The sequence below is a fragment of the Carassius carassius genome, chromosome 42 (genome assembly GCF_963082965.1).
Source record: "Carassius carassius chromosome 42, fCarCar2.1, whole genome shotgun sequence".
NCBI classification, from domain to species: Eukaryota; Metazoa; Chordata; class Actinopteri; order Cypriniformes; family Cyprinidae; genus Carassius; species Carassius carassius.
In genome coordinates, this window is record NC_081796.1 from 3,809,701 (window position 1) to 3,830,918 (window position 21,218).

The 21,218-nt window shown below is 34.2% G+C and overlaps 1 protein-coding gene across 2 annotated transcripts in view; it reads left to right on the top strand.

Moving 5' to 3' along the window:
- LOC132124516 (WD repeat-containing protein 37) overlaps positions 1-21,218 on the top strand; it is a 36,684-nt gene that overhangs the window by 2,608 nt on the left and 12,858 nt on the right. Inside the window, exons 2-11 of one of the 2 annotated variants that reach the window (XM_059535577.1) lie at positions 1,836-1,888; positions 3,698-3,794; positions 4,231-4,326; positions 4,757-4,821; positions 11,796-11,931; positions 13,328-13,399; positions 13,489-13,533; positions 18,272-18,348; positions 19,419-19,653; positions 19,776-19,917. In XM_059535577.1, the coding sequence (XP_059391560.1) occupies positions 1,883-1,888; positions 3,698-3,794; positions 4,231-4,326; positions 4,757-4,821; positions 11,796-11,931; positions 13,328-13,399; positions 13,489-13,533; positions 18,272-18,348; positions 19,419-19,653; positions 19,776-19,917 (971 nt within the window). In that variant the 5' untranslated portion in view covers positions 1,836-1,882. The remainder of the gene's footprint in view (positions 1-1,835; positions 1,889-3,697; positions 3,795-4,230; positions 4,327-4,756; positions 4,822-11,795; positions 11,932-13,327; positions 13,400-13,488; positions 13,534-18,271; positions 18,349-19,418; positions 19,654-19,775; positions 19,918-21,218) is intronic. The other variant, XM_059535576.1, reaches the window with a different exon arrangement.

Sequence of the window (21,218 nt, forward strand, 5' to 3'; positions counted from 1 at the left end):
ATCAAAAAACAAATGAAGAAAATACAGTATATTTTCTTAATATATGTATATATTTAAATAATTTAAATATAATGTGGAATTCCAAAAGTACAAATAAAATGCATTTGTTTTCTCCAAAACGAAGTGATGAAATAAAACGAAAATGGCCAAAAATGTATTTTAGTTCTAGGTTTTCAGTCTCGATGAATTTTACATTTGGGAATGTCTACAACCCACTTAAATTAAAATGCAAAAATGCTTCTAGATATTTCGAATTTGTGGCCCTGAAAAAAATGCATTTAAATATTTTTTTCAATTATATTATCAACTTTTGCATTCCAACAATACTAAAAAAAGAAAAAAGAAAAAACAAACAAAACAAAAAAAAAAACTAAACTAAAACTTAAGCAACACAACACAAATAAACAAAACTGAAAGGAAAAATTGTAAATAAAATAGAAAATATATTGAAATAATTTGCTCTTGTTTCAGAATTTAGTTGATGATGATGATGATGATTATTATTATTGTTATTATTATTATTACAGGAGACAATATTCAGTGTTCCAGGAATTCAATGTTTTAATTAAGTGTTGTTATGAAAAAATCGAAATGTTTTTCTTTCTTAAAATAATAATAATAATAATAATAATAAAACATTTGAAATGTAATAAGGAACACCGAAAGTAAAATAAAAGTAATACAATTAAATTAAAATGGTCTCAAATGTCCTCAACCCACTTTCATTAAACATGCAAAAATACTCCAGATAACAATGAAAGATTAATATCTGGCCTTGAAAAAAATGCAATTAAACATATTTAAATGATATCAGATAATTCTTTAACTTTGACATCCTTACGAAACTAGTGAAACTACCAAACAACAAAACGTAAACTAAATTGAAAGGACACATTATAAATAATAATCCTGTAATAACTCTGGATCAGCGTCTTTATTGAGAGTGATTCTGTGGAAAGGATGTCAGAAAAACCACAAGTCCATGTTAAACCGGGTGAACAGATGACATGAGTTAAGTATTTCTGTCAATAATTAGTTCTGTCATTGTTTGGTACTGTAACGTCTCCCAGGAATTTCCATCCTCTAACACACAACGTTTGTCCTAAATGAGTCCTCTATCGACGCCCATTCCTTACACAAACATTACTGGAGTACGTCAGTGATAAGAGCGGCCTGGACTGTACTCACCTCAACTACAGTCATCAGTTCTCACATTCAAATAAAGTTCTTCACCAGTTTCACTTCAAAAACTTGCTTTTAGTACATTCTATTGAAAACTTTTGATAGCTATTTTGAACAAAATGTTAATATGAAAGTGTTAAGAGTAGAGCCATGATGCCATATGATAATCTGTTTCATTGATACTCCTCGCAGGGTATCTATGGTTTCAACCCTTCTGTGGTCTATAGCCTCATCCATTTTTAAAGAGCGGCCCACGCTGGGGTCCGATTGTTCTGTCTGTTCCTCTGTAGGGTCATTTCTGATTGGCAGTCCCTACTGTAAACTGTTCACTGGATTTAGACTATACCACCTTTCAGCCTCTCAATGTTGTCATTATCTCCATTAAGTTTTAGGATTGAGCAGGTTTATAAGAATAGATGACAAGCTGTTGTTTGTTAATTGCCATCTCTCTCTCTGATGCATAAGTAGGCTACATGTGGTAATGACAGAATGGAGAGCAGTTGACTTTGCTTTTACTCTGTTCTCATTGGTAAACTCTTGTGTTAACTTGACATGAGAACAAACCTTGTTGTTCTGGAGTAGTTAATATGGACAAAGCTAGTCTAAATGACACAACAACAATGTTTGTTTGTGGATTGCTTTTCTTTGTGTAGTTGTAATCTGGCTGAAAGACTTCACTTGAAACTTCTTATGCTTGATAATGGAGGTAAGTTGATTTGGTAGTGTTTTTGAATCGAGACCTCTTTACTTTTTGTGCTTTTTCAGATTTGATGGTTTTCGTTTTTTCTCTCTTTTGGTTCTTTTCTATCCTCAGGAATGTTTGGTTGCTCTGTCTCAAAAATAAAGTATGCATTTAGGACAGAAATGATCTCTACTGAGGCTTAAAAGCCTTTAGAACAGCAATATATTTTACGTAAAGTTTAGGTAAACATTAACGTGCACATTAAGTTGTTTTGTGTTAAGGTTTTATAACAGTGTGATATTTTACATAAATGTTTAGATATAAAGTTTCAGAACAGCAAGATATTTTATGTAAACTTTAAATGTACATTTTTATGAATTTTTAAATTAAAGTTTTATGAACAACAACATATTTTTACATACATTTTTAGATTTACATTTTAAGAACAGCAACTTTTCTTTTTGTAAAGCTTTAGAACAGCAAGATATTTTTCGTAAATATTTAGATGTAAAATTTAAAAAACGGCAAAATATTTTATGTAAAGCTTTAGAACAGCAAGTATTTTTCCCAGATGTAAAATTTCAAAACCGCAATATATTTGATGTAAAGTTTAAATAAAAAATAACATTAACATGAACATTAAGCTGTTTTATGCAAAGGTTTTATAACAGTGTGATGTGTTACACAAATATTTTACGCAATACATTTTACATAAACTTTTAAGTGTTACGTTTCAGAACAACATTATATTTTATGTAAACTTTTAATGTAAATGTTTAGAATTGCAATATAATTTATCTCAAGTTTTAGAACAACAACACATTTTACATACATTTTTAGATGTAATAAAAAAAAAGATATTTAACACATTTTTGGAACAGCAACATTCTTTTATGTAAAGCTTTAGAAGAGCAAGATATTTTACATAAATATTAAGATATAAAATTTCGAAACAGAGCTGTTTTATTTAAAGGTTTTATAAAAGTGTGATATTTTACACAAATGTTTTACACAGTAAATTTTACCTAATCTTTTAAGTGTTACAGTTCAGAACAGCATGATATTTTACGTAAACATTTAAATGTAAATTTTAAGAATTGCAGTATATTTTATCTTAAGCTTTAAGAACAGCAACAAATTTTACGTAAAGTTTAGGTAAACATTAACATGTATTTTTTTTTAACATACAACAAAGTTGTGTTATGTAAAGTTTTTATAACAGTGTGACATTTTACATAAATGTTTATATATATAAAGTTTCAGAGCAGCAAGAAATTTTATGTAAACTTGTAATGTACATTTTTAATTTCAATACTGTATATTTCATCTTAAGTTTTAGCAACAGCAATACATTTTACTCTTTAGATACAATGTTTTAAAACAAGATGTTTTTAAAAAAAACATTTTGGAACAGCAATATATTTTATGTAGAATTTGTAGAAAACTTAAAAAAAAGAAAATTTAAAAACAGCAAGATATTTTACATAAACATTTAGATGTAAAATTTAAAAACAGCAAGATATTTTATGTATTTTATGTAACCTTTTAGGTGTATTGTTTTACAACAGCAAGAAAATGATCAGTTTTCTTTACAGTTTATTTGTAGATTTCTGGTGTTTGTTTTATTTCTTCTTGAAAATAAACCATTAACACAATCCCCTCAACATTGTTTCAGTAGTTTATTTTTATGTTAATTATTTTAAATAGCCTGAATGTACAGAGTAGAACAGTGCAGAATCTGCATTTCTCATTTGTTGTCATTGAAGTCTAAAGGCATTTTGATGGTGTACTGTCTGAGTATTTGTCAAATGCATTATTTGATTAAATTTCTAGGACTCCAAGTTGCCGATGGCCTTAAGGAGTAACTTACTGGACCTGTTCGGACAGATTGAACGGGAGTTTGAAAATCTCTACATTGAAAACTTAGAATGTGAGTAGTAAGCAATTAGCTTCCGTCTTTTTACATGACTTCTTATATTTAATGTCATGATGACACCACAGTCTTTGCACATGAAGAACAGGTTTTATTAATCTTATGCTAAGTGGCTTTCACACTCACAGCATTCTCAAGATTTGAATCCTTAATTGTTTTCGGTATTACATTAAGTTATGTACTTATTCATAATAAGTGTATCATTTAAATTGTAAGTTGCTGTGTAATATGCAGGATTAATGTCCAGCCATTATCGATGTTTAAACTCCTTCAGGTTGATGTCGTGGCTCCTCATCAAACTGTTGGGTTTATTTGAATATACGTTATCCCTTACATAGGGTGTAAATGTAACAAAATCCGTGTTTTGTTCAGTTTATCAGCGGACAATAATATATTGTAATATATATATATAGTAAGCTCTGTTCTTGTGCAGTGCGGAGAGAGATTGATTCGCTAAACGAACGTTTGGCTGGAGAAGGACAGACAGTTGATGGTGGCGATCTGAGCAAAGGAGCCCTGAAAACAAAAGGTACATCCAAACCAAACCTGACATTTAGACCATTGAAACAAGCTTTTGAATAAATAATGTTGTCTTTTGATGATTCAGAGAGAATCATTTCATAACGTTGTGCCTGAAGCTGTGTCCTCACACGACATGATGGAGTTTGAAGCTGTTTGTGGAAACTTTCTTCTAATTAAGGGTGTTTGTCTATTTTAGCTACATCCATTACAATTTACATTACAAACAGGAGCATGAAGTCATATCGCCAAATAATCTCCTTAGACAAACATTTACAGTAGAATGGGGCCCTTTTTGTTTCAGCTTGACAGTGCTCCATAAAAAGTGATTTCTAATCTGGTCTGGTGTGGAAGAAATTGAAAACTTTAAACCTAACTATGAAATGTATAATTCTTTTCACCCATGTTTCACTCATAATCGTATAATTTCTTGTGCACAGCTAGTCACAGCACAAGTCAGCTGTCGCAGAAGCTGAAGACGACATACAAGGCCTCCACTAGCAAGGTATGATTGCGTCTGTGGGTTATTGCTGACATTTCGCTCTGAGTAAAATGCTGTTATCATTGTTCAAGCTCAGAATATTTCTCTTGGAACCATTGATCTCTAAAGAAAAACTCAGTGCAAAGTCCTGTTCTTTGTGGTTGGCTTACAGACTTTGCTGCTTAACATATGTAGGTACTTCAGAAATGAACAAGCTAGGGTTGTCACAATACCAAAATGTTACCGATACCAGTGAAATCTGATGAATAAAACCAAAACAGTGCCATTATTGGCACTCCTTTGTTTATTTTTCACAATTATTAAAGGGCCAGTTCACCCAAAATGAGAATGCATCTTTTACTCACCTTCATTACTCATTTTGGGTTCTTAGACTTTCAAAGGAGGAACAGAAATCTCTCACGAATCATTGATATCTTAATTTGGGTTTCGAGATTAATTAAATGAGGAGTAAATGATGACAGGATTTTTTAATTTTTGGTTAAATTATCTATGGAAGAAATTGAATTCTAATAACAGCATGTGGCATCTCTAGAGCACGCTGTTTCAGCTGGTTATGTAAGCGTCTGTGTTTTGTTTGAGTGTTGCATTTTCATAGTGCTGAAGTGGTTGCTTTGTTTGTTCAGTTTAACAAACTACCTCCAGTTTCACATGCACTTTTCATACAGTTACATACCGATTTATCATACTATTTGTAAATCTATATAAATCTATATATATATAATTTTTTTTTTTTTTTTTTTTTCCACAAAATCCAGATTCCACCACCTCCTACACATTGTTGATACCTCTTTACATTTGTGTGATTTTACCAAAATACTTGAAATGTGCTCAGATTGTAGGTTTTCAGTGCATCTCATGATCTAATGCAAAATCAGAATCAAATGAAATACAGTCCTAAAACTGATTAAGTAGTATTTGTTTACAGCATTAGCACCTCAGGAGCAGCTTATTTATTTATTTATTTATTTTGCTGTGTAGTTACCATATTAAATGTTAACACCCCTAATATCTAGTGTTCTTACCAAACAAACAAATTTCAAATGTCATAATTTCTCTCTACTTTCCACATTGCTCCATTGTCGGACCCAAGCCCTTGTTTACCTGTATAGTCTTGAATATTGAGTTTGAATGTTGCTGATTCAAATTAAACCCATGTTTTTAACTTTTTGATCCTCATGGACTACAATTGTTCTTTTTTTCTCGGTTTCACTGATGTAGCGCTCAAATTCTTTCCCGGGGAAAGTAGGTGGACCTCGCAACTTCAATGTTGGGAACTGGGAGATATGGGGTGGAGACTCATGGGTAATTAACTCCTCAGTGTGCCAAAATGCATGAACTATCCACCAGATGGGGGTCATAACCCAATAGTCAAGTCAAGTCACCTTTATTTATATAGCGCTTTAAACAAAATACATTGCGTCAAAGCAACTGAACAACATTCATTAAAAAAACAGTGTCAATAATGCAAAATGATAGTTAAAGGCAGTTCATCATTGGATTCAGTTATGTCATCTCTGTTCAAATAGTGTCTGTGCATTCATTTGCAATCAAGTCAACGATATCGCTGTAGATGAAGTGACCCAAACTAAGCAAGCCAGAGACGACAGCGGCAAGGAACCGAAACTCCATCGGTGACAGAATGGAGAAAAATACCTTGGGAGAAACCAGGCTCAGTTGGGGGGCCAGTTCTCCTCTGACCAGACGAAACCAGTAGTTCAATTCCAGGCTGCAGCAAAGTCAGATTGTGCAGAAGAATCATCTGTTTCCTGTGGTCTTGTCCTGGTGCTCCTCTGAGACAAGGTCTTTATAGGGGATCTGTATCTGGGGCTCTAGTTGTCCTGGTCTCCGCTGTCTTTCAGGGATGTAGAGGTCCTTTCTAGGTGCTGATCCAACATCTGGTCTGGATACGTACTGGATCCGGGTGACTGCAGTGACCCTCTAATCTGGACACAGACTGGATCGGTGGCTACGGTGACCTCTGAATAAGAGAGAAACAGACTAATATTAGCGTAGATGCCATTCTTCTAATGATGTAGCAAATATGGGAAGTGTCAATACTGATGTGCTCGAGGACAAGTCATTAATCTGTGATTATGTGATTAACTCGGCTTTATATACGACATTAACAACGACGTTAAGGCAACGTTTTGTAAAACTCAATAATGAGTATGAAGAAATATCGCTTTTGGAAGTTCTTAACAGTTGGCTTGGAAACCTTTGATTGGCATTGGTTTTCTCCTGCCAGCAAATCTTACCCCATTCAAGCATTTGGTCAGAGCAAATTGAATTAGTTCACAATTCTGATAAACTCTATGATGAAAAAGGCAAAACAGAACATGCTAGTTCTTCCACTAAAAAAAACTCTAAACTAATAACAATCTTGTGCACAAAAAATATGCCATGGTCACATTTCTTGAAGTTGAGCAGGGCCAGATGTGCTGGCTGGAAGAGAACCAGGATAGTTGACTAAATCTATCTAACAATTATATTACCGTATTCTGGTTGAGAAGAGCTTAAACAGCTCAATTTGAGGCAAATGAACCTTTGCTCTTTTTGTGGAATTTTTCTTCTAACAACTGAGAGCAAAACATTTCTGTAACTCCGTTAGTGATTAAACTGGAACTTTATGAGGTTAAGAAGTCGATCCCCCTGCTGAGTAGTTCTGTAATGTGGTATCCCTCATGCATCCCTCCCCTTCACACACGAGACCTGACAGAAGAGAAAACACCAACAGCTCTCTCCCTCGTTAGAGTGAACATTAGCTGATATTTCTCGTTTAGTTAGTGTTGAAAATCCTCTCTTGTTTTTAGGCTGTAAATAGTGGATTTATGCTTTCATTTATTATGCTTACTCCATTATTTGACATTGCAGATGTTAAATGTTGTTAATTGCTTAAAAGTTAGGACTGTTTTGATTCAATCAATAAAATTAAAAATCTTTTCTAAATGAAAATCTTTTATGAATCAAATGTATGTTGGAGCTGAGATCTATGGCCGAGGATAAGTGCAAGAAAATAGTTATCTTAAGTAGCAGTTATATTTATTTTTATTATTTGTTTATAATTTATTAAAGCATAATACTTTGTGTTTTAAATAAATTGATAGTTTAAGAAACATGTTTTTTTTTGTCATTTTTTTTATTTAATAAACTGTGTAATCTGGGACTATTCAATTCAGTCATCTTCATTCACATGCAGGTCCCACATATGCCTTGAACTGTTTTTGCACTAATTAGTTTGTCCACAAAGTATCTACACTGCCCCGGGCCTTTGTTTCACAGCCGAAAGAGAAACGGAAGAGACGCAACAACAACAATCTACCAGAGACAGGTTTTAAAGTGAAACCTGAAGTCTGTTATTGATGGAAATCAAAGAACAAAAGAAAAAGAGAAATCACTCGACTGCTCTGGTACTAAATTTTTTTTAATGGTTTATAATAATTTACCAGGTTTCTTTTAGTACCGGTAGTATCGAGGTCCCGTAGTATCGAGGTCCCGTTCAAACCCGGTTCAGCGCTATGATTTCCGCGAAGCAGAAAACGAGGACGGAATCTCAAAATCCAGTCATGAAAAGGAAACTCACATTTTAATATGGACAGTCATGGAATTTGTCAAAGTTAGCATAAATTAATCAAATCAAATCTCCATATGGACCAATATCTGTAAATGTTAAGCCGCAAAAGTTGTTTGAAATATGAATCCGTGTTCTGCGCGTCTCTGTGTGAATTAATTAATGACAGAGACGTGCGGGTTTGTTTACTACATAGACTGAAGCACATGACGCTTGCATTAATTTCAGCATCTGAGCTTCAGAGTTCTCTCTCCATCAAGCGATCTGAACTTTTCAGTTCATCTCAATGGATGCACAGCGCACCTGTATTTGATGCTCTGTAAACTCTTTGTGAAGGCGCACGACTCACCGTCGCTTTACTGATAGCGCTGTTTCTCACACATGCAAAGAGAGAGAGAGCGAGAGTCTTACCACGCTGAATCGACACGCTATATGTAAACTATTCTTTGTTGTCTTCTCCTGTCAAAATAATGGAGTTCGTTTAGATCGTATTCATATTCATTTTCGAACAAGCAGAAGACATACCGGTAGTTGGCGGAGCTAATGCGCAAATGGCAATTTCATTGGCTGGCGCTGATCTAGTACCGTCCCTGTTTTGATTTCAGCAAAGCACGTGATTAAAACGTGATTAATATTCATGAATCCAGCAGCTCATCAATTCATAGTGCATGGTATATACATTAGTATGATAGTAGAATTAGTAGTAGTATTATCTTTTAATAATAATTAATATGATCTATTACTATTTTTTTTTACAGAAACCCTCAATGACCAAAAATATCTTAAGCATCACCACCAGTCTTAAGTTCAGTTAAAATGACAAATATGCATTCATTAGGTCTAAAAGTTAATTTTTACATAAAGGCATTGTGCTAGAAATATTACTATTATTTAGTAAAATGTATGTGATACTGCTACTACTGTTGAAAAAATGTATAAAACTTTATTTTTTAAAGAAATAAATCACAACAATTCTTCCATGTTTTAATTTTAATAGCAAATCCCCTTTATTTACCAAAAATAAAATGTGTTTAAATATCATAAATTAAAAGACAAATTAAATTTGGGTGAAACTTGTTTACTGTTTTTCATAATTATATAACTTGTAGAAAAGCTTTAAACACAATTGTAAATAAGTATAAAGAATGGCATTGGTTTTATTTTTAGTGCTAAAAGGTTTTTTTTTTTAATTAGCATATTTTTGTGTTTTGCTTTGGTCCCAAAATTGGTACAGAGAACCGTGGATTTTCACTGGTATCGGTACCGAATACTGAAATACGGTAATCACAATTAATTAGTAAAAAAAAAAAAAAAAATCAGTTGACAGCACTAATTTGAACCTTTTTTAGATGTTACTGTTGGTAATATTAGTTCATTTTACAGCTGAATATGCATTTCAGTTTTATAAAAAAAAAATTAAGCACATAATCCGACCTTCAAATGAAGCTAATTGAATAGCCCTGGTGTAACCGTTAGTGATTAATTGTAAGCGACAAGTCACAGCCTTAAAACAGTACTGTGTTTGCATAGTTGGGAGAATATTTAAAACTTTACAGGAACACACACTGGAAGTACATTCAGACTTTTTTTTCTTTTTTAAATCATCATAATTTTGTGATTGCATGTATTAGGCTACATACTGTATGTAGTTGTGAGTGAAGTGTATTTGGTGCCATTTAACTTTGAAGGAATACATTAGAGTTCAAGGGATCGTCTTTGGACTTGTTTTATTGAACTCTACAGTATGTGAGGAGCTCGGTCAGTTACTAAATAATATAGTTTTCTAATATTACAGAGCATTTTCACAGTGCAGAGAAGAGGGCTGATTGTGCTTGCTGTGTTTGCTCTTGCCTTCAGTGGTACAGTATTTGTGGCTCAGCTGTGCATATTGACACGCTTGCACACCTTCCTCAGTCCATTGCTCTATAGTAGTCATTTGCTTCCTGTGATGCCAAAACATTTGTTAAAGTTTGGCCAATGTACCTCAATACTTCTTTACCTTTTATAGATACTAGTAGGGATGCACAGATATAGAAATGATGGCCTGTACCAATTTTCATGATTTAATGTTATGCTTTACTATACTGTATAACTTGGATCATATTACTGTTTAAAATGGGATTCAGAGTTTTAAGTTAATTTTAAGGTTTTTAGGATGTATTGAAGTTTTAGAATTTGTCATGCTTCTCAATATAAAAATAAAACTTAAAATGGTCACTGATATATTGTGCATCCCTAAATATTACAGCATTATTTTTTTGTATTAAAAATGTAAACTTTTGTTGCTGTTGTGGTAGCAAGTAAAGATTACTGTACAGTATTTTTATCGCTTACCAGATCAGATATTTGACGATTTACAGTTGTGCAACCGTAAATCATAAAAACAATCTGATGTTTTTCAGAGGGGGCATTTTTGTCTTAATTTTACATCACAAACTGAACCTGTTAAAATATCTAAATGCCAAATTATCTGCAAAGTTTAAAATTAGTGATGTGCTAATGTACACCACTCCTATTCTCTATATTTTTAAATGCAAAACTATTGCAATGTCTTTTCTGTCAAATGTTTATCAGTTAAATGCATCCTTATTAAATAAAAATACTGTTCTTTTGTTAATTCTATTCATCAGAGAATCCTGAAAAAAATGCATACTAAGCAGCACAACTATTTTTTCAACATTGATAATTATTAGACATTTTTCTTGAACATCAAATGAGCATAATTTGAATGATTTCTGAAGAATCGCATATCACTGAATTGCATATGCATATTAAGATATATGAAATATTAGCCAGCTGTTTGTACTGTGTTTTTGATCATATAAATGCAGTCTTGGTGAGCAGAAGACACTTCTTTCTCAAACATATTACATTATTACCTTAAACCAGTTCTAACTTGGCTCTAACATGCGAAGGAGTTCAACAGGAGCGCTTGTGTGTTACACAGATCCATTCTGTAATGCACATTTTCTGTTATTAGAGATCTTTCAATGAATTTTAAATAAATAATGTGCACTTTTTTGAACAGGCCATATACTGCAATAATATTTTAATATTTATCTATTATATACACCATTACAGCCATTGGCCACTTTGCTCTCTCAGCTCAGCTACTTTTTTACTTTTTCAGATTTATTTACAGTACATGCGCATCAATGTTTTTTTTTTTTGTTAATCAGTCAGCTTCTATATTTTTTAATGGTAATTGAATTCTGTTCTTGTCTACATGCTTATTTTTATTTGTTAGGATGTTTTAATTTAAAAACGTTCTCATTTCAGTGTTACAGTCATGTACTGATTCCCCATGCTTCTGCGCTGCTTACTGTCGCTCTGTAGTTAGATCTGTGTGTGTGTGTGTGTGTGTGTGTGAACCTCTGATCCAGTGCTCACTCTCCCGTCCGTTCCTCAGATTGTGTCCAGTTTCAAAGCCACCACGTCTCGTGCAGTGTGTCAGCTGGTCAAGGAGTACGTGGGACACCGGGATGGGATATGGGACCTGGCCGTGACTCGGGTTCAGCCGCTGGTTTTAGGCACAGCTTCAGCCGGTAAATCTGCCGCAGCCACATTTATCTCACCCATTATTTTTAATTCAATTAAGAGGTTTTTTTTGCACTGTCCTGATTAATCCAAACAGCACACATAGTCAAAAAGAGTGTATTTTTATTAGAATCTTTATATCACAATTTCCTTTTCATAAATTTGTTTTACACTAGGTTCAAAAAAGTGTCCACTAGGACCTGAATAACAAAGATGTCCCCATTTAAACCCATTAAAAAATAATGTGTAATCCCAGTGCCATTCCAGCATAAGATCATGCATTCTCTTGCTTTAAAAATTATTTTGGCAAAGGTTCAGACTTTTACTATTTTTTATTATTATTATTATTATTATATTTTTTATAAATATTTTTAACATAATTTAACATAAGTACTCGACTTTTCTGCTTCTGCTGGAAAAAAAGGCATATTGGTTTTAAATAATGTAATTATAATTGTGTGGGTGTACTGTATCAGATCAGAATTATGATTTATATGTGTGTACTGATAAATGTGTGTGTGTCAGAGTGGTGGTTTTAGTTGCTAATTATTGGCATTTCCAAAACTGCAATAATAATAATAATAATAATAATAACAAAAAATTGTATATGGAGGAAAAAACTAAACAACACCAGTGTAATTATGTAAACAGACTGACATTTAAGGGTTAAAATCTAAAAAAATTATGGATTTTTTTGTAGTTAAGATGTTGTTTTTTTTTAAATGTATGTCAGTGAATGCTTAAAAAAAATTATATATAAAATATATTAAGGTGCTTTTTTATTATTGACATGGACATTTTTGTATTCTAAGTTTTTTTTATTAAGTTTTGTATTCTAAGTTTTTTTTTAAATTAATTTATTAATTATTTTTTTCAATGAGAAGTTACCAATTTAGATTTTTTTGTTTTGTTTTTTGTTTATTTAATATTTTATTGCTGATAAAAATCACCAACCTAAAATTGTATTTATAGACATGCCCTAAATTTTGACATGCACTTTGCTCAATTTGCAAACCATACACTATTACCCTGCTGTTCAAAAGTCTGTGTTTATGCTCTCTTATGTCTTTAATGCTTATCAAGGCTGCATTTATTTGTGAAAACAGTAAAGTTGTAAGTAAGGAATAATTGACTCTGGGCCGTTGAATTATTAGAAAAATAATGCACAGCTGAGGTGGTGATGCGACACGAAGCAGAGTTACACCGTTACACCTCGGGAGTCCATTGTTTTTCTAATAATTCAACGGCCCAGAGTCAAATATTCTGCTTATACTATGGTTACCACACCTCAAGACATCGATCAGATGATATATTTAAAAGGATTTGTCCGGTTTTTGTACTTAAATCGCTATTGTGAGTAGGATTATTTCTTCCGCATCTCATTAATCATTCTTCTTTCTTTAGATCACTGCTCCATGCTGTGGAGCATCGAGACTGGAAAGTGCCTGCTGAAATATGCTGGTCACGCTGGATCAGGTATGAAGATTTGAGTCTGTAACTTTAGTGTTAGTTTTGTGATTGGTATCTTCAGATTTGACATGCTTTCTTGTTTTGTTTTCTTGCAGTCAACTCCATTAAGTTCCACCCCACAGAGCAGATGGCTCTGACAGGTACTGTATACAACTTCACGGTCAATGGGTTCTGCACACTCCATCTGAAACAATTACAATGTAGATTTCCCATTTATTTTGATGAACCGTGATCTTTATGGCTTTGCTGTTTTCAGCTGATAAGTGATAAGTTCACTACTTGTATTGCACCTACTATCCAAATGATTATTGAATACTATTAATATTTAGCTTCAGTTTTCGGCTAAATGAAAACTTTAGTTGGTTTTGGTGAATCACTAGTTTTGAGAATATTACGGATCAATTAATCATACACCGTTTTATCAGGGACGTTGATTATGAACACAAATAGAGTTATTATCATTAACATGTTGCTGATGCATGATGATGCCATCCAGTGGTTATAACCTGTTATTACACATTAACCCTCTGAAGTCGATTAACGCGTATACGCGTTGAGTCATTTTCTCCTGATAACCCCGAAAAGAACTTAAATTGCACTTTCAGTATTGATCGTACAGATAAGAGCAATACATCAATCGAATCTGTAAAGGGTCTACTTTTTTTTGCATACAGACATAATAACAACAAAACTTTGTGCACTTATAAAATAAAGATAACAAACAAGGTGTTCTGTCTGCAGCCTTTGTCTGCGCTGATCTTTATTTAGACACACGTCATTAAAAACTCCGTGAATACTCAACGAAGAGACATGAGAGATATATCTATAGAAAGCTTGACATGTCTACTTTTAAACTAAACAAGTACTGCCGAAAACAAATTTTCTGTGATCAAGTAATCAATATGAAAACAAAGCGATGTCCGTTTTTCACCTCTCCCTTCCAGAGCCGGACAGTAACGGAGTACATTTACTTGAGTACAGTACTTAAGTACAATTTTGGGGAGTACTCATGACTTTACTCAAGTACATTTGAGAAGCAAATATTGTACTCTTTACTCCGCTACATTTCTATCAATAACCGTAAGTACCGTTACTTCTTCAGCCCCGTCCACACGGAGACGGAGCTTACCCCAATCTGATCTTTTTTTTCCTCGTCTAAAGAAATATCCGCGACCACATGAAACCACAAAACGATGTAGTATACATGTGCCAGAGCAGCATGTGGCACTGTAATTCTGCCACAGAGATACACTTAAAACAGAAAAGAAGACATGGACTATGCTCATAAACCTTGCGCGTGGTACACAAACAAACATGGAACAATACATTTATTAATCTGTGTTAATATTAGTTAATAAAAAGACAATCGTTCAGTGTTTGTTCATGTTTTTGTTGCTGTTATGTGATGTAGAGGTGTCTGATTAGGGGCAAGACGTGGGCTGATGATGTCATCATTTCAGAAAATGTACGGATTCGCCGTCCAGACGAAAACGCAAAGGCGGTGTTTTCAAATTTATCCACTCTGGGACCCGGCTTCAAACAACATCGGTTTCACTCTTCCAAAACGCCGGATTCCGTGTGGACGAAACGCCTATCCGAAAAAAAAATTGGGCGTATTCACAGAAACGCGTCTCTGTGTGGACGGGAAAAAATTTAAATCTTGGAAAGCCTCTCAAACTGGATTTTGCAAGCGCCATTGATTAGGACAGCCTATCAGCAATCACCTTCAGCTTTCCACCAAAAAATTCATGACATTTGATTGAATTGAAGTACAGTACACACACACACACACACACACACACAGAGAGTTGTCACACATAGATTGTGTGTGTGAGAATGGTGTTAATTCAGCTCAAAGTATTTTCTCCTGCCTTTGCAGTGTGAGAGTAAGGGGCTTAATACTGTCACTCAAATGAGCTGAAGTTTATTTTTCCTTCTTTGTAAGCTGACCTAAACACAGCTGATTAGCTGATTTTCTTTAATCATTATTATTTTCTCTTCTATGCTGCGTGTATAACACGGTCAGGTTCAGAGGTGTGTCAGAACTAGGGGTGCACGATATTGGGAAAAAATGACATTGGGATATTTTATTATTCTGCGATATATATTGTGATATGAAATCTAATCTAATTTTTTCTTACAAACAAAAATGGGGTGAGCACTCTTACATTCTCATTTTAAATGATTTAAACATCAGAGTATTATTTAAATTAGAGTAAATTATTTGTTTGTAACTTTAGGATATGGTTTGAATTGTTAACATATTAACTAACATGAACTTACCACGAGCAATACTTTTGTTACTATATTTATTAATCTTGTTTATCTTAGTTTATAAAAACACAACTGTTCATTGTTTGGTAATGTTACTTTACAGTGCATTAACTATGTTAACAAATACTGTACAACTTTTGATTTCAACAATGAAGGCTATAGCCTAAATGCTGAAATTAACAATGTTGTAGAAGTGCAGTTTAGTAATAGTAAATGTTAAATAATGTAATTAAATAGTTTAATAAATAGAACATTACTGTAAAGTGTTTTTTTTTTTATACACCAATTCAAACGTCTCGTGAGTTCAGTGTTGGACAGGTCAGTTGTTTAAACCATTCATTAAATTGAATCGGTTCAAAGGAATCATTAGTTCGCAAATCAGATGTGTACAGCACGCGTTGTGTAATTATCTCTGCAGTGTAGGATATCGCACAATATTTGACAACACAGAAATCATTTCATCACTGGATTTTTTTTTTTTTTGACACCATCGTGTCAATGGATTTTGATTAATATGCGCAAGCGAGAGAGAGCAAGACAGCGCTCGTGTTGTTTGAAGACGGTGAAGGTGAGTGCACGCACGCGCGTGGGTGGGTGTCTCTCTCTCTCTCTCTCTCTCTCTCTCTCTCTCTCTCTCTCTCTCTGCTCGTTCTTATATGCGCCCTGTTAAACTGACAGGACTTAAAAACACATGTAAATGATAAACTTTCACTCTATGATGGTTAAGCTGTGCAATTAATCTGCGAATAACATTTGTCAAGGGCCGGGGAGCAGCTGGCCCGTACGGTTAATGAATAACAGATCAACTATACAGCCCACATTGCACATTCTGCGATGTGACTATCGTGGATTCGTACATCGCGATATCGATGCTTAAACGACACATCGTGCAGCCCTAGTCAGAACATTGCTATATTGCCTTCTTTGTTGGTTTAGGTTTATTGATTTGATTGATGAAAAAATTTAGAAACTCAACACAATTGTTAGCTGAATTTTATTTTCTGCTATTACACATTAATGTAAGTTGAGAATTTGCTTTGATGTTCTTGAGTATGTGGTGTGTTTAACACAGTCAGGTTCAAATGTGGGTAAATGTAAGCACTGTGGCAGTAATGCAATGTTTAGAAAATGTACTCTTGATACTTAAGTATTTTTAAAAACAAGTACTTCAGTACTTTTACCTAAGTAGACATCTGACTGTAGTACTTTTACTTGTACTTGAGTAAAATTTAGCAAGGGCTATCTGTACTTTTACTCGAGTAATAAAGCTGTTTACTCTGTCCGCCTCTGTTCCCTTCATTATCTTCTAATGCGACCATGCCCCCGCGCTGAACGCTCTATTCAGATTCTATCGTTTCACTGAAGCACATGGCTTGAATACGCCCATACAACTGAAGACAACGCAGCTGTTCTTCAAGTTTTTATTTTACTGTTTGCTTCGCGATGAGAGGAATAAGACATAATTCACCCCAAAAAGATGTGATGTGGTTGAGGATTTGAGATTTGGATTTCCTCAGAAAAAAAAGAATAAAGAGCTTTATTCAGCAGAGATCATAAACATGAGTAAGTCTCTTTTTATTTATTTATATACTTGTACTAGTTTTGACATAACGTGTAAACATTTTTCCAAACTATAATTCCTGACTAAATGTATAATCAAGTGAAACATTAGGTTTATTCCTAATAAACTGTTTTAACTGCACTCGCAATTAAATATTAAATTATGTTGTGGGATAATTAAATATATTCTAAATAAACTACAAACATAAAATTATATAGATTTATTTTGTTCTCACATTCTTTCTTGTAACTCTTCCCTCTCAGTGACACAGCTGACTAAAAGGCTCATTATGCAGCTCATTATGCGGGTCTTTGTCTTCTCAGGTGTAAATCACAATGATATTCATGATAGTTGACGCCTACTCGCATATGACTTTTACCAACAAAAAGTGTCTTAGAACATTTAAATCAATATATTGTTTTTTGTGAGTGAGTGAGTAAACAAGATGATTTTCACATCATTTAGAAAGAAAAATTCTAGGCTACAAGCTCCAGTTCTCAAAAATCCCGGGAACCAATGTTCTGTATGTGTTTTATTGCCTTATTCAAGTGTTTTAACATTTTTAGTTTTTCACTAACCACGCATAACATTTTTTTTCTCAAACACACAATCATGTACATACATGCTGCTCACATATTATTACAGCCCAGTTTGTGCTGATTACAGTGAGATTAGACTTTACCCATTTAGATATTTATAAGAAACTGAAAAAAGCACAAATGTCAGGACATGACAAAACTTCTCCAGGCCCCAAAAATACCCTTAGACTCCAGAGGGTTAAACTCTGCTTGTGTGTGAGCGTTTGCTGATGCAGGAGTCCCATTTCTTACTGTGAATCTGTTAATAAGCTTTCTTTTATCCCAGACTGTATTGGCTTTTATTATATATATATATATATTTTTTTTTTCCATAAGACTAAAAATTTATATTTTTTTATGTCTATTTGTATCTCTCCCCCGATCTGTCAGATGCTTTTAAATGTGATTTGATAGATGACTGTCCTTTTTTATATAATGCTCCATCTGTGTTTGTTTTGCTGACAGCGTCCGGGGACCAGACGGCACACATCTGGCGTTACATGGTACAGCTGCCGCTTCCCCAGCCCCCAGCAGACACCAGCGTGAGTGTTCAAACACACACACACACACACACACACACACACACTTTCATTTTTCTGTGTCCTTTTTATGTAATGATGCTCCTCCTATGCATTGTCTCTCATCCAGGTACCTTGTTTATGCAAAAAGTGAACATGAATGCTGAAATCAATATAATTTATTTGCAATTTTTGTGCTCAATTTATTAGTGAAGATGATTTGGATGAGTATAGATGTTTTTAGAAGTGAAGCAGATTATGTTTTCATGAAATATTAAAAAAAAAAAAACGTTTTTTTGTCTTTCAAATAGCATGGAAAGACAAAAAAGTTGTTTTAATGTTTCATGAAAACATAACTTGCTCCACTTCTGAAAAAATCTATAGTCATCCGTCATTAGTTCTTTAAACTGAATATTCTGGTTTGCTTGTAAGAATGCCACATTAAGGAAGTAAAATGAATGAATTTGTTCAGGAATTGCCATTATCTGTCTTTTTCCCCTTTGTGTCCCCATTTTTGTGTACTTAAAGCTACATGATGTAATTAAAAATAAATAAATAAATAATTAACAAAATGTTATAAATGAGTGCAAAAATACTTTAAGCAAATACATTGTGATAAACCTTTAATCCATTTGGATTCTTAAGTTTTAGTAAATTTTTCCATTCTCCTTGTAATTTTAGCTTTTAGTAATTTTGTTTTGCATTTCTTTTAGTAGTTATATATATATATATATATATATATATATATATATATATATATATATATATATATATATATATATTTATATATATATATATATTATTATTATTATTATTTTTTTTAATGTCCATTGTTTATATAGTAGTATAATTTTATAGTGGTACAATCCTTTCTTCAGTTTTAATTATTTCAGTACAAGTTTTACTACACTGAAATGAGAAATGGTGCTTTTTCAAAAGTTACATAGTGCAGCATTACAATGTTGGGTAAATGGCTGTAAGCGCATATTTTGATATTACTTCCTATATTATTTCTTAATATATCATTTCAAAGTCTGGATTAGCTTTACATACCTTCATCTCCTGACTCTTTTATTTTGTCTTCTGTGATTCAGGCCTTGCTGGACGATGACGGGGACTTCTCTGATAAAGACGAGGCCGACGGCGAGGCAGAGGGCCCCAGTGAATGCCCCACCATCCGTGTGGCCACCACCACCTTGAAGAGCCACCAGGGGGTGGTGATCGCAGCTGATTGGCTGGTGGGAGGAAAGCAGGTGGTCACTGCGTCCTGGGACAGAGCTGCCAACCTCTATGATGTAGAGACCTCTGAGCTGGTGCATGCCCTCACAGGTAAACCAGCCACCGCTCTTCTCCACCGCTGCACGGGATGCTTTTACAGCTTTCTTGGTGTCCTTTGCCAGCGTTTTTATGGGCATATATCTCTGTTTTACGTGTGTGTGGTGTGTTTGCAGGTCATGATCAAGAGCTGACCCACTGCTGTACTCATCCCACCCAGCGTCTGGTGGTGACTTCATCCAGGGACACCACCTTCCGGCTGTGGGACTTCAGAGATCCCTCCATCCACTCCGTCAACGTCTTCCAGGGCCACACCGAGTAAGTCACGCGATCGCGATTCTTACATGCCAGACATTTCACTGTATACATAAAATCTGATACAAAATTAACACTCGCCAAGTTCCAAATTAGAGTAAAAATGAAATTAAAGTAGAAAAGGTCTTCTAAAGTCAAGATCAGTTTCTAACAGTGCTAGCAGCTTACTAACATTTTGCTAGGAAGCCAAAAGACTTTATTATCGCAAATCCAGTATGGCAAGACATTTTTTGACGTTGCATCAAGGAAGTGAGAATATAAGACAGTTTTGTGCCTGGCAGTGTTTCAGTGAGAGACCGTAGCCTGTGTTTTTAAAGCAACACTTTAACAAATCTAGTGGAGACAACAAAATGTATTCATTCTTAATCAAATGATAATGCAAAATATGAAAATAGTTTTTCATGACTAGGGAGAAATAATTGTGGCTGATAAATATCAGTGTTGTTGTTAACTACCACTAATAAAAATGATTTTCGTCACTGAAATAAAGCTGAACTGCAATTAAAAATTAGATAAAAAATCTTGAATTAAAAAAAAAAACACACAAAAAAAATCAAGACAAATATTTAAGAGTATACATTTTAGACATTGTTTTAGTTGATGAATGACATGAATTGAACTCTTTTATGAAATGACCAGTAGATGGCAGTGCACTGAAACCTATTTCTCACCTCGCTTTAACTTCATTCACATAACGTTTCTTCAAGCCAAGTTAATACGAACCCTTTGCTGCTGGCTCTGTATGGTTTGTTCCCAGCCTTCAGTCTTGTGTTTTCCCGGAGCAGTTCCTCTCGCTGTACTCCGTGTCACCGGCTGCAGTGTGAGCTGTGTTTTGCTGGCGTGTGAAATCAGTTGCGTGCTGGTTCGAGCAGGAACGAGGAGGCGCTGCACTCTTTGATTACCAGGGATTACACGCCGCTCATTATGTTCAAGCCCAACATGTATAATTCTGTCAGATCCCGGCGTAATGCTCTCAAATAGACAATCAGCGTAATGAGATTAGCCGCTTCCCACCGAAAGCTCCTCCAAGGAAAGTCCATTACTGTGCTTCACTCTCATTCAGACTGACACTGGCTCTCTGATATCTCCACGCGCCATTCTCACACATTTCTGACGAACATCAAACGCTCACATTTAGGCATCTGGTGTAGGATCTTTAGGAAATCATATAATTCAACAAATGTTCCTGTGGCTCAGTGGTAGAGCATTGTGTTAGCAGTGCAAAAGGTTGTGGGTTCGATTCCCAGGGAACACACATACTGGAAAAAAAGTGTAATGATGAATTATGCCTCAAATCGTGCGGC